General features: G+C 43.9%; 1 protein-coding gene across 7 annotated transcripts in view; it reads right to left on the minus strand.

Moving 5' to 3' along the window:
* Positions 1–13,679, minus strand: part of SORCS1 (sortilin related VPS10 domain containing receptor 1) — a 576,007-nt gene that overhangs the window by 39,520 nt on the left and 522,808 nt on the right. For all 7 annotated transcript variants that reach the window (XR_015155388.1, XM_086377870.1, XM_086377867.1 and 4 more), the window contains 2 exons: positions 6,762–6,895; positions 4,273–4,396 (listed from right to left, as the gene is read on the minus strand). Coding sequence is in view for 6 of the 7 variants with exons in the window: in XM_086377870.1 (XP_086233996.1) it covers positions 4,273–4,396; positions 6,762–6,895 (258 nt within the window). In the remaining variant the exon portion in view is untranslated. The remainder of the gene's footprint in view (positions 1–4,272; positions 4,397–6,761; positions 6,896–13,679) is intronic.

Here is a 13,679-nt window from a genome sequence, read left to right on the forward strand (position 1 = left end):
CAAAGAGTCGGACTCGACTTCACTTTCGTGCATATGTATAATTGATTCACTTTGCTGTACACCTGAAACTGGGCTTCCCTGGTGGCTCAGAGGTTACAGCGTCTGCCTCCAATGCAGGAGACCCAGGTTCGATCCCTGGGTCGGGAAGATCCCCTGGAGAAGGAAATGGTAACCAACTCCAGTATTCTTGCCTGGAGAAATCCCATGGATGGAGACGCCTGGTAGGCTACAGTCCATGGGATCACAAAGAGTAAGACATGACTGAGCAACTTCACTTTCTTTCACTTTCACACCTGAAACTAACACAATACTGTAAATCAACTCCAAAAAAAGCTTTAAATAAATAAATGTTTTTGTTGTCTGTCTCCCACACAGGAATATTAGTTCAGTGAGGATGGGGGCACAGTGTTTCCGGCCCTTTGGGACAGTGCCCAGTCCATGGTAGGTTTTCAGTGGCCAGGAGTCACTTAATTAATACATTTTTGTTGAATAAATGAAGGCATGAACATCAGTGGCGGCTCTCTGTAGTTTATGCCTTTATTATTCAACAAACATTTCTTTCCTGTTTTAAGCATGTTCTTATATTTCAGGAGGGGCTCAGCAATACCGGCAACACCAAAGACACATTTAGGAAACTCAAAAACCCACATGTGCATTTCCTAACATTGCTAACGACTTCTCAGGAGCAGGCATTGAAGACCTGCACATGATCAGGACTGCATTTAAGGCAGTCAGCTTATTCCAAAGATGTATTTTTCAAAGTTTGAGTATTTTGAGTCACTGGTCACCAAGGTGAACATTCCCACTTCACTTCTGATGGAGAAGAAGGAAATGCATATTAATTAGCAGCATGGGAAATGGCAGTGCCAAGGAATGACCCGCTGGGTCCTAACATTTCCCTTTGAAGATGTACGTGTTTGTCATTTTCACTTTCCTCAAACCTCTTAACCAAACTGTGGAGACTTCGTCTCAAAAGAAGATATTTATCTTAATAAAGAGACACAGATGAGAAACATGTTGCAGCTCCCTCTGTAATTACTTCACATGCTAAACAGCAGGGCAGAGAAATGTTATCTTTAAGTTTATTCAACAAATAGGGGATGCATGTGGGAGGACTGAAAAGGGTAAACGTCAATAATATATGTATTTTTTGCAGCTGCTGAGAGAGATGAATTCTACACATTTACATTTTCTTTGTTGTATTTAAGGGCAAACTTGAGCCCTGAAGCAAAGGAAGGAAAACCATGCAAACTAAATTTTCTTTCCTACAGTCTACTGTATGTCTTTAGGTAGGCAATCTTTCCTCTGCCAGCTTCCCAAATATGACACCTCCTTCAGTCTGACCATAATGATCTTAAATTTCCCCAAAGCTTAATTATGCTTGAACAGGTTTCTTTCAGACTTCAGACTCTGACCTCCCCTTTCTTGGAGCATTTCTTTTAGAAACTTGCTATTATAAATTCTTTCTGTGAACTTTTGAGATGTAAATCTTCTGCAACCAGGAATGCCTTTCCCAAGGACCTAGGAACTATCTTTGAAATGGTATCATTAAGAAAGTGCCCCACCTCTGGGAGGGTAGGAACCAAGTTTCCTAAGTAAACCCTTGTGTTCTAATCACAGAGGTAATCCAATTCCCCTGAGTCCTCTAGCACTTTCTGCTAGCTTATCCTAGAGTTTAAAACTCTCCCTGCCTTTTGTTTCTGTCCAGTTCAGTCTTGCTTATTTAATTTCCTGTGATGCAATTTGCTTTTAATAGGTCACACACGCCATTAGAATTTTCTAGTTATACATGTGAAACCCTGGACAACCCATCTGACCAAAGATGATTAAGGATGCCGAAAAACTCAGGAATTTGGCTACAGGAAGCAGGGAGCACTTTCCCTGTTCAAGCTTTTAGTCAAGGGATCCCTTTTAATGAAAAGAACCCATTTGATGGTGAATGACCCACTCTGGAATGATGCTTTTCAAGGGATTTTTAGGAAGAGGAAGAACTAAGCATAGCAAGGGATAGAAGGTAGTCATCAAGAGAAATATTCTCTCTAGATTCAGAATTCTTATGCTCTGGCTATTATACTTATATTTTTTCACTGTAAAAGAGGGATAATCATATTTCTGATAAGCCTGCTCATAGGATTCAATAAAACAGATCATATATCCAATGCTTAGAATAAACACCAGTAAAAGATGCATCAATGTTAATTTCTATCACTACCAACCATCATCATTATTATTCAACCTGTTACTGAATAGGGGAATGACTTTAAGACAGTAACTTTCCATCTGGGTACCACAATTTCCTAACGCTGTACTAACGGGTTGGACCAGAGAAGTCCAAGTTCGGTCTGTGGTTCTAATGAGGAGGTAGCCTTTGGACTAATGGGTCAGTGCCCATTAGTGACATCCTGGAGGGAGGGAGGAAAGAAAGAAAGCATTGGATAGAAAAGAATGAGAGCCAGCCAACAGGGTAATTTCAGAGCACTGGGCCCTAGGTCTTGATGGTTGGAAGCCCAGCTCCGTCACTTACTAGCTGGATCAAGTTAATTACCTCTCTGAAAAAAATGAGGTAATCGTATCAGCTACCAACCAGATACATTCCTATAGCATAGAAAGGAGATGGAGAGGAAAGAGAAACACAAGCTCTCCTCTCTTTGGGCCACGCGGCTAAGAGGTCTCCTCACGGATGGGACCTTGGAGGCAAACCACAACCCTGGTTAACTTTCACTTAATACTGAGGCTGCTCAAACCTCTTCAGAGGCTGGGGGAGGGAGGAAACACTATGAAATCTAACACGCAGCCACGCGAGGAGAACAGTGTCCTCAGACGTGTTCAAAGTTGCTTACAAACTGCTTTCTGAATTTGAAGGTCAAGTTGGCAAAATGAGAAATGAAAACAGGACCTGCATTAGAATCAATCAGTTCTAGAACTGGGGCAATTGATGTTACTTGGACCATGAAACAGGACCTGCATTAGAATCAATCAATTCTAGAACTGGGGCAATTGATATTACTTGGACCATGAAACAGGACCTGCATTAGAATCAATCAATTCTAGAACTGGGGCAATTGATGTCACTTGGACCATGAAACAGGACCTGCATTAGAATCAATCAATTCTAGAACTGGGGCAATTGATGTCACTTGGACCATGAAACAGGACCTGCATTAGAATCAATCAATTCTAGAACTGGGGCAATTGATGTCACTTGGACCATGAAACAGGACCTGCATTAGAATCAATCAATTCTAGAACTGGGGCAATTGATGTCACTTGGACCAGGAGCTCATGTGTCTCTGTCTCGGTCTCTTTATCTCTTTCAGTCTCTCATCTCCCTTTCCCTCCCTCCCTCGATCCTCCCTTTTGTTCTCTCTGCACAGCATTTATTTCCCTATTTCCTTTTAAATTCCTGCTCTTTAAATTTTGATTTTCTGGGATGCATTAGTACCGTTTTCATATTAACAATAAAAGTTCATATTTTTACCATCTACTAAAGCACTTAGTGCAGATCCATCTGACTATCTTTCTGTAGAAAAAAATAAAAATTACCAAAATGAAATCAATTTGTATAAACTGTTTTTTTTAAATATCATTTTCCATCAAGGATCCCACCTTTCCATTTTAGTAAATTTTCATTCCATGCGATACCCTGACCACATCAGTTTCCCCAACTGATGACAAGAGTGTTCTGTACAGCTGTTTGTTCAAACTAATATTCTGTCCATGATGATGCACTGCATGTGCTTGTTATGACCCCTCCCTTGCTTTTAAACCAGTAGAGTGATTTTTAAATGATACATATTTGTGGAAAAGATTTTCAGAGCATTTAGACATTGGCAGATTCTTCTTAATGATCAAGACTCTGAGTTTGAACTTAAAAAAATAAAGATTCAATATTAACCATTTTCTTTTATAACGGGTTTTAAATCTGTAAACATCACAAAAATATCAAATGGAGTGAATCAGCCTTCCACATAATGAAATTCACTCTTCTGTACCTAAGGTAGTTGAGTGCACAGTTACTCTATGGCACCAGAGCCAGTTCCAAAAAAAAAAAAAAGACAACAAATCATCTTGGGGTTTTGTGATCCCTACTTTGCTGGTGAACCACACCTTCCTCAAAAGAGGAGATGAGACTTGACCCAGGTCTTTCTCAACCACTACCGTCTGTTCTCTGGGTAGATTCATAAGACAGCACGGCGTCTGGTGCCAAGGTACCAAACCATCTCATCTGAGTGACGGATGCAGACAGTGATGGATCAGCAGATGACCACTCACCGTATACCGCGATGGTCTTCGTGTCTTGCAGGATGGCATTCCCAGCTGAGACCTGCACTGTGATGGTGTTCATCCCTTCAGAAGTAAACTTGAATGCTATGCTTCCCTCCAAGGTGATCAGGGGCTAAAGCAAATGAGGACATAGAGTGAGGGGAGAGATTTTCAGTTACACCCAAGATAGGCACCAACTCTGAACCACCAACAAGCTCCTTAAATTAGCGGAGGCTCTTTCCGGGGCAGCCCCTGTGTGCCTGACTCCAGCTATGCCTCCCTATTACCTCGAGTCCGGTCCAGAAAGGGACTACCAGAGAAGAAACTCTACTCATTCCTGAATCTGACGCCTCTCTTCTGCTACAGTCCTGACTCAGGACTGGGGAGATCATTAGGCCTTGCCTGCTGGTGGGGTGTCTCTCTGTTGATAACCTACTCATCAAGCAGATCCCTTAATCCAAGGCAACATTAAAATCAGGCCAAAAGAAGGGGCTCATATGAATCCAGATTTAAGCCAGTCACTGAAAGTGTATAAGCTGCCAGTGCTTCTCTCCAGGGGGCGCTGCTTACATAAAATTACAATGGAACGCAGCGACCGTGGACACCAAAACTACACTAGGTAGACGGGTTTTGGCCTTGTGTGGCTTGGTTTGCTCTGAGAAGCCCCATCAGCAATTTCCTGGAAGGAGCTGCTATAGAAACAGGTACTAATTGGATCGTGGTTTGAGGATTCAAAAAAAAAGATTTGGACCCAGAGGGATGGTATGGGGAGGGAGGAGGGAGGAGGGTTCAGGATGGGGAGCACATGTATACCTGTGATGGGTTCATTTTGATATTTGGCAAAACTAATACAATTATGTAAAGTTTAAAAATAAAATAAAATAAATTAAAAAAAAAAAAAAAGATTTGGATCAGCTCCTGTAATGCAACTGGACACCAGGGTCCTGGGGAAAGGATTATTAGCCTCCTGACCTCCCTCCACTCACTCCCCACAAACAGTTCATTCCTGTCTTTTCTTTAATTAATTCAAAAATCAAAATTTATTTAACTCCCTGTGTAGCAGAAGGTAGAATAAAGCCCAGCATAAGAAGTCTGCTTAATAAAATCTGTTGAGAATTTAGTTTTCTGCTAAAAGCTTAAAAAAAGAAGCAGCAGCAAATAAGTTATTTAATAGTTTCACCTCCTAGTACTAGCATTCAAGCAAGTAACACAGATTTCTCTTCTCCTGCGGATAGTGGGCCCAATCTGGACCCAATTTGCATGTACAGTTTCAGAAGAAATAAAAAAGGGCTTCTTTTCAGCTAATTTATGTCAGCAGGAGAGGTGAGAGATTCCTTTGACTGTCAGCCACACAGCAGGTCTGGTGTCAGGAGAGGTTTCCTCCCTGGGCTTGTGTGAAATTATGGCTCCAGTTAAAGCCAACACTCAGCTCTGGGGTAGAAAGAGATTTGTATTCACACAAGATGCATTGAATTTGAAGAGCAAAGTTATAAGCAACGGCACCTCTGCTGGAAGAAGATGAAGCTCTCCATTCAGAGCCATTGGTCCGGGGTCCTCTAGGGAAGATGATGCCAGGCTTCAGTTCTACTGCCTTCACTGACATTTGCAAGCAAATTTTAATTTCTGAGGATGGAAGGAGTTCCAAACTGCATCAGAGCATGCAGCCTGGTGTGCGGGGAAGAAAAACCCAGGCAGGCATGAGAAAGGACATGGATCTGCATGAAGTAGCTGAGTGAGACTGGAAGAAGCCACTTCATCTGTCCTCACTTTTCTCATCGGTAAAACGAAGGACTCGGGGTACATGAGATCTAAGGTCTCCACTGATTTTGAACTTGCTGCTGACTTTAGATCACAGGGAGTGTTTGGAGGAAACATAAAGCAGGAAGCTGAGCTAAAGAAGGGGTCGTTTCTGATCCAGGCTGGGGAGTTATGGGGTGGAGGGGCCATAGGGCGGGGGGGCCATGTCTGATCAAGAATAGAGAACAAAGGGCGAGGGGCGGGCTGCACAGACATCTGTGGCTCTTGTCTGTCTGGTGTCCACTGTTCTCTTCTTTCGAGGGCCATTTCCTCCCTTCTCTTGGTCTAGACGGATCTAGGAAGGTTGATTTGAACAGCTCTGTTTCTGCCACGAGCACCATGATCAAGGCATGGCCGGTATTATTACTCTGTTCCAGGACTCCTGTTAGAATTTTGGGAAAGATGGCTCATTTGCTCCACTGAGCTGTGACAACAACATAAAGCTCAGGGTTGCTGCTGAGGGTCACTGCAGAGTAAAGCCCATGTGGAGAAGAACCCTGACTCACAGGAAGGCAGGGGTAAGAGGAAGGGGTGTAGACGTGAGAGAGACAGAGACATACTGAAGGGATGACTGGGGCACTCAGAGCCTGCCATTCCTGAGGTTGCCACAACTCCTGGACTCTTGAGTTAGGATAAGTCGTGTCTTTCCCTTTATTGCTTCAAGAGGAGCCACACAGACCCTGCATGGAAAGCCGACTCACCTCAGTGTTGTTCCCGTACCACCACACGTAAGTGAGGGTGCCCACTTGGCTGGGCCACAGCACGGCGGTGGCGTTGACCTCTTTGTTCTTCGTGGTGACAAAGGGAAGAGACAGGTGAACATGCTCCAGGGGACCTGAGGCACAAGAGGAGAGAGGAGGCATGGAGAGGGAAGAGCTCTCTCTGCTTTGCCTTCCCTGCTCTGAATTCACAATCCTTCCAGAAGCCTCCAAAACATCAGTCGTGTTCCTGGACGGACGTGCTCAGGCGCCACCCCTACTCTGGGGGAAAGGAATATATTGAGAACAATTGTGTCTCCATCCTTTCCATTTACAGATCTTTCTTCCAGGTCCAAATCCTGAGTTAGTTCTGTGTAAAAGCTTAAACTGTTACAAGTAACTGATGAAGTCCTTAAAGGAAAAGGAATAATATGAGATTTCACAGGGAGATGCAAAGTGTTTCCAAGAAACCTCCCAGAATCCATGTTGGGTGGGGGCTGGGGATGGCTATTATACAAATCCCCAAAACTTTCTACCTGTAATTGTTTTGTATCTTTATTGGATTTTAAAGATGTAAATGTGTATGTTTGTGAATAACTGTGTTTGTGTGAGTGTCTGTAGCCTCCTGGTTAGGTAAGCACAGGGCTGAGCTGAGCCTGTCCAGGACAAAGACAGGCATGAGGGGGCAGAGAGAGAGTTTTGTGGGCCTCAGGTTCTCAGAATGCACTCAGCTGAAAAGTAGGATGATTCTACCTATAGAGGCCCAGTGGACCAGAAACTTTAGTCAGATGTACAAACCCACAAAGATAACAGCATCTTTTTCTTGGAGAACCACTAGACCTACCCTGCTGCTGCTGCTGCTAAGTCACTTCAGTCGTGTCCAACTCTGTGTGACCCCATAGACGGCAGCCCACCAGGCTCCCCTGTCCCTGGGATTCTCCAGGCAAGAACACTGGAGTGGGTTGCCATTTCCTTCTCCAATGCATGAAAGTGAAAAGTGAAAGTGAAGTCACTCAGTCGTGTCCGACCCTCAGCGACCCCATGGACTACAGCCTTCAAGGCTCCTCCGTCCATGGGATTTTCCAGACAGGAGTACTGGAGTGGGGTGCCATTGCCTTTTCCGAGACCTACCCTAGGATCCCCTGAATTTCTCAAGTCACTGTTATCAGACAAAATGCATTCTCCTTTGGGGGGAACATGGCAAAAATCCACCACCACCACCTGTATTCATGAGATGGAGAAGAAAGTGGCACTCAGGCCTTTGCACCTGCTTTAATCACTGTCCCCTCTTCTAGTTGACCATATGATGATTTTCTAAAGTCCTTGACCTCTTTCTCCCTCTATATTCTTTTCTGCTGAGGGATACTATCCACACTCCAACCTTCAACTATGAACCACATGCTTAGGGCTCCAAAACCACCTTCTTGACTCCAGACTCAGTTGTTTATTTGTGCTCAGTCATGTCCGACTCTTTGAAGCCCTAAGGACTGTAAACTGCCAGGTTCCTCTGTCCATGGAATTTTCCAGGCAAGAATACTGTAGTGGGTTGCCATTTCCTCCTCCAGGGGATCTTCCTGACTCAGGGATTGAACTCACATCTCTTGCATCTCCTGCATTGGCAGGCAGGTTCTTTATCACTAGCACCACTTTGGAAGATCTCAGACTCAATTAACAGCCAGATATTCCTATGAAATACACTGCCTCCCCCTACCCCCCACCATTCTGTATACTCCAGTCTTGATGAATAACACCAGTGTTAATCCAGGGGAGCAACCCAGAAGGAGAAAGTCAGTCTTGATTCCTTATTTCTTTGCTGCCCACATCCATTTAGGAAACCACTGATTTGGTTTCATAAATTCTCTCTCAGAGCTCTTTGCATCCTGTCCTCGTTCATACACTATACACCCATCTCACCTGAAGGAGTAGAACTTTCTCATGGAGGGCCAGACATCATGGAATGAGAGTCAAGTGGGCCTTAGGAAGCATCACTATGAACAAAGCTAGTGGAGGTGATAGAATTCCAGTTGAGCTATTTCGAATCCTAAAAGATGATGCTGTGAAAGTGCTGCACTCAATATGCCAGCAAAATACTCATCAGTGGCCACAGGACTGGAAAAGGTCAGTTTTCATTCTAATCCCAAAGAAAGGCAATGTCAAAGAATGCTCAAACTACCGCAGAATTGCACTCATCTCACATGCTAGAAAAGTAATGCTCAAAATTCTCCAAGCCAGGCTTCAACAGTACATGAACTGTGAACTTCCAGATGTTCAAGATGGATTTAGAAAAGGCAGAGGAACCAGAGATCAAATTGCCAACATCTGCTGGCTCATCAAAAAAGCAAGAGAGTTTCAGAAAAACATCTACTTCTGCTTTATTGACCACGCCAAAACCTTTGACTGTGTGGATCACAATAAACTGTGGAAAATTCTCAAAGAGATGGGAATACCAGACCACCTGCCTGCCTTCTGAGAAATCTGTATGCAGGTCAGGAAGCAACAGTTAGAACTGGACATGGAACAACAGACTGGTTCCAAATCAGGAAAAGAGTATGTTGAGGCTGTATATTATCACCCTGCTTATTTAACTTATATGCAGAGTACATCATGAGAAATGCTGGGCTGGATAAAGCACAAGCTAGAATCAAGATTTCCAGGAGAAATACCAATAACTTCAGATATCCAGATGGCACAATCCTTATGGCAGAAAGTGAAGAACTAAAGAGCCTCTCGATGAAAGTAAAAGAGGAGAGTAAAAAAGTTGGCTTAAAACTCAACATTCAGAAAACTGAGATCATGGCATCTGGTCCCATCACTTCATGGTAAATAGATGGGGAAGCAATGGAAACAGTGACAGACTTTATATTTTGGAGTTCCTAAATCACTGCAGACGGTGACTGCAGCCATGAAATTAAAAGACGCTTGCTCCTTAGAAGAAAAGTTACAACCAACCTGGACAGCATATTAAAAAGCAGACATTACTTTGCCAACAAAGGTCTGTCTAGTCAAAGCTATGGTTTTTACAGTAGTCATACATTTCCTTATAGTTGGACTGTAAAGAAAGTTGAATGCCAAAGAATTGATACTTTTGAACTGTGGTGTTGGAGAAGACTCTTGAGAGTCCCTTGGACTGCAAGGAGATCCAGCCAGTCCATCCTACAGAAAATCAGTCTAAATATTCACTGGAAGGATTGATGCTGAAGCTGAAACTCCAATACTTTGGCCACCTGATGTGAAAAACAAACTCATTGGAAAAGACCCTGATGCTGGGGAAGATTGAAGGTAGGAGGAGAAGGGGATGACAAAGGATGAGATGCTTGGATGACATCACTGACTCAAAGGACATGAGTTTGAGTAAACTCCAGGAGTTGGTGATGGACAGGGAGGCCTGGCGTACTGCAATGCATAGGGTCACAAAGAGTCGGACACGACTGAGCAACTGAACTGAAGTGAACTTAACTAAACCTTTCCCCATTCTAATCCACCGTCCTGCTCTGTGTGTCAAAGCCTGCCTCCCTCAATAATACATAAACTGGGGACTTCCCTGGTGGGCCAGTGGCTAAGACTCCACACTCCCAGTGCAGGGTGCCAAGGTTTGATCCCTGGTTGGGGAACTAGCCCCATGTGCTACAACTAAAGATCCTATGTGCTACAACTAAAGATCCCATGTGCCACAACTAAATAAATAAAGATTTAAAAAGTAATACATAAGCTAGACCAAGTCCCAGATGGCCCCATCACTTAGAATAAAACATATGGTCCAGGGCAAGGGCGGAGCAAGTACAAAGACTCAGAGGAGGAGGGGGATCTCCATGTCGGAGGAATAGGGAGAAATGGAGAGATAAATGGAGGGAACGTGTAGAAGACAATGAGATCTCAGACATAATCAGGACATAGAGCACACTGGCCTTTAAGGCCCAGAAAGATGTATATGTGTGTTTGTGTAAGTTCTTTCTTGCATATGTATAAGTATACATTATACATTCATGCAATGTATAGCAATGACTATGTGCCTTCTCACCCTCCAACTTGTTGTGAGAGTGATATTTCTAGAAAGTGATGCTACTCACATGCTCAAAATGAAAATTTCCATTATATAATAATAAGATAGCTAACACATACAGATCTCAGGTTTGTGAGATAGAGAACACAGGCTGAAAACTTTTGGAGGGACAAGTCCTTTGTATTCATCTTTATATATATAGAAAATTGCATGGACAGAGGAGTCTACAGTCCATGGGGCTGCAAAGAGTTGGGCATGACTAAGTGACTGAGCATACACACAGAGATGTGTGCTGCGTGGACAGAAGAGTCTGGTGGGCTGTAGTCCATGGGGCTGCAAAGAGCTGGACATGACTAAGTGACTGAGCACACACACACAGATGTGTGCAGGTCCTGAGACATAGCAGGCGTTGCGGTATTGGCTGAGTCACTGAACAAAACAGGGTATCAAAGAGTTGGACACGACTTAGCAACTAAACAACAAAGTGAACAAAAACATAATTTCCTGTTTCTGCTTTCGTCTGTGTTTTCCTCTCTTTATAGATTAGAGGCTGGGAGACCAGGAGAACAGAACTAATTTTCTGGTGTACAAGCCATATGATAAGAAGTAGTTGATCATAAGTCAGAATTGTTCAATGAAATAATAAAAGGGTAACATTTACTGAGCGGTGGCTGTGTACCACATAGTCTGTGAACGACTTTGTGTTCTCATTTAATCTTCATAATAATCTTATGAAGTAGGCACTATTATCAGCTCCATGCAGAGATGAACTAACAGAGGCAGGTCACCTTCCTTCACTCCAGGGTGTGAACCAAAACAGTTCAAGTTCAGAGCCTGGGCCAGCTGACAAATGCTTGCTAAGACCCATGTTAACAAAAGAGCTATTAAGACCCACTACTTACTGATGACTCAGACATGCTGCAGACAGCGGGACATGCTTGTTACACAGGCTCTTGTTTATTGCACGGCTCCTGCCATCCCTCATCACGTGATGTGCTCCAGCAGGTGCCCTGTCCCACCTGAGGACCTTACTTACACACCTTGCTGATGGCAGCTGTCCCCTCGTCTGTGACACTCCTCCTGACTCCCCAATCAGGAGTTACATGAATCAGCTAGAATGTGAGAACTAGACAAGCTCAGGGAGACCAGCCATTTCCATCCTAAAAGGGTTCATCTTGATCTCTCCTGAGCATTCAATAATTTTTAAAGTCCCAAAGGTCAAAATAAGGATAATGTCTGTGTGTCCTCTTAATGACAAATTGAATCTTGCTCCCGAAATATGGTCGTCCCTTCACTCAGTAGTTTCTGTGTGCTGGGTGTCAGGCATTACTCCAGGTGCTGGGACACCTGGCCCTTGATGGTGCTTATGTGTTGTTGAGGGAGGCAGTGAATGCAAGGAGCAGGCCTAGTGAGGGCATGCTATTTTTGATGGGTGGTCAAGCAAAGTCTCTCAGAAGCAATGCCATTTGGCCAGTCACCTGAATAACATGTATGCGTGCACCATGTATCTCCTCGGGAAGCTTCAGGGTAAGGCTAGGGCAGAGACCTTGAGAAGGAGGTGGCCTGTCAGGTATGAGGATAGCAGGAAGCTCAGCAGGTACTTTAGGTGCTGAAGAATGTCCATGTGTGTTTGTATAACTTTCATCTTGTATATATAGACATACACACACATGCACGCACGCACACACACACACACACACACATCATCTGTTCATACAGATGTGTGGAATTTAGCTCTCAGGTAGCTAAGTCCTCTTGTTTTTTATCTGTTTAATATACCTGATTCCTGTTGCTTCAAAGCCGAGCTTTCAACTCTCATTTTTCTGCACAGAGGGATCTACCCTAACGGAACCTTGGAAGTGAAACTAACCCCTGGAAGCCTCCTGCTGGCTAGCCATACTCAGCTGAGAGCGAACAAGCTGACGGATACAGCTTCCTCGGACAGCTGCATGCAATACACAGCAAGGACAGCAGGTGGCGCTGTATTATTCCTTATGAATCTCAATGTAGCTGGGAGAACTGGGAAAATTGTGTAGGAGTGTTTCTCTTCTCTTGTTTGGTCTTCCTGTGCTACAGGGTGCAAGTGATTGTGTGTGTGTTTGTGTGTGTGTGTGTGTGTGTGCGCCTCCACGCGTGTGCACACATGCACACGTGCTGATCACTCTGAACTGCCTCTAGCATTTGTTCTGAAGACCTACATGTCATATTGCTGTTTGTCTGAAATGCTGGGCTTCCCTGGTGGCTCAGTGGGAAAGAAACTGCCTGCCAATGCAGGAGACACAGGTCCGATCCCTGGGTTGGGAAGATCCCCTGGAGAAAGCAATGGCTACCCATTCCAGTATTCTTGCCTGGGCAATCTCACGGACAGAGGAGCCTGGCGGGCTACAATCTGTGGGACAAGAGTGGGACACAACTTAGCAACTAAACCAAATCTGAAACATTAAAAAAAAAAAAAAAAACTAATAGAAAAAAGAAATCCAAATTGTGAAGATAAGATCCTATAACAGAGTATCTCAAACTTCACTGGGCTTGAGGCTCATACTCAGCTGTTGAAGGCAGAGTATGTCACTTTAGGCAGCTGTCACTTTAGGCCCTGAAGAATGTCCGTGTGTGTTCATTTAACTTCCTTCTTGCATATATATACATACATACTTACACACACACACACGCACACACACACACACACACATCATCTGTTCATACAAATGTGCAGGATTTAGCTCTCAGATTGACGCCATACTTCCAGAAATTCTAGTCCAGTAGGTCTAGGAAGGGGATCAGGGCACTACATTTTTATCATTTGATTACAGGGCAGGAGGCTCCTTAACCACATCTTACAAAGCCTCGGTCTGACATTCTCTGGCCAATAAAAGGACCGTGTGATAACAACAAAGCTACAAAGGTTTTCAAGAAACTGATCA

This window comes from Bos grunniens, chromosome 26 (assembly GCF_055505025.1).
Source record: "Bos grunniens cultivar Pamir isolate PY7600 chromosome 26, Bosgru_T2T1.0, whole genome shotgun sequence".
NCBI classification, from domain to species: domain Eukaryota; kingdom Metazoa; phylum Chordata; class Mammalia; order Artiodactyla; family Bovidae; genus Bos; species Bos grunniens.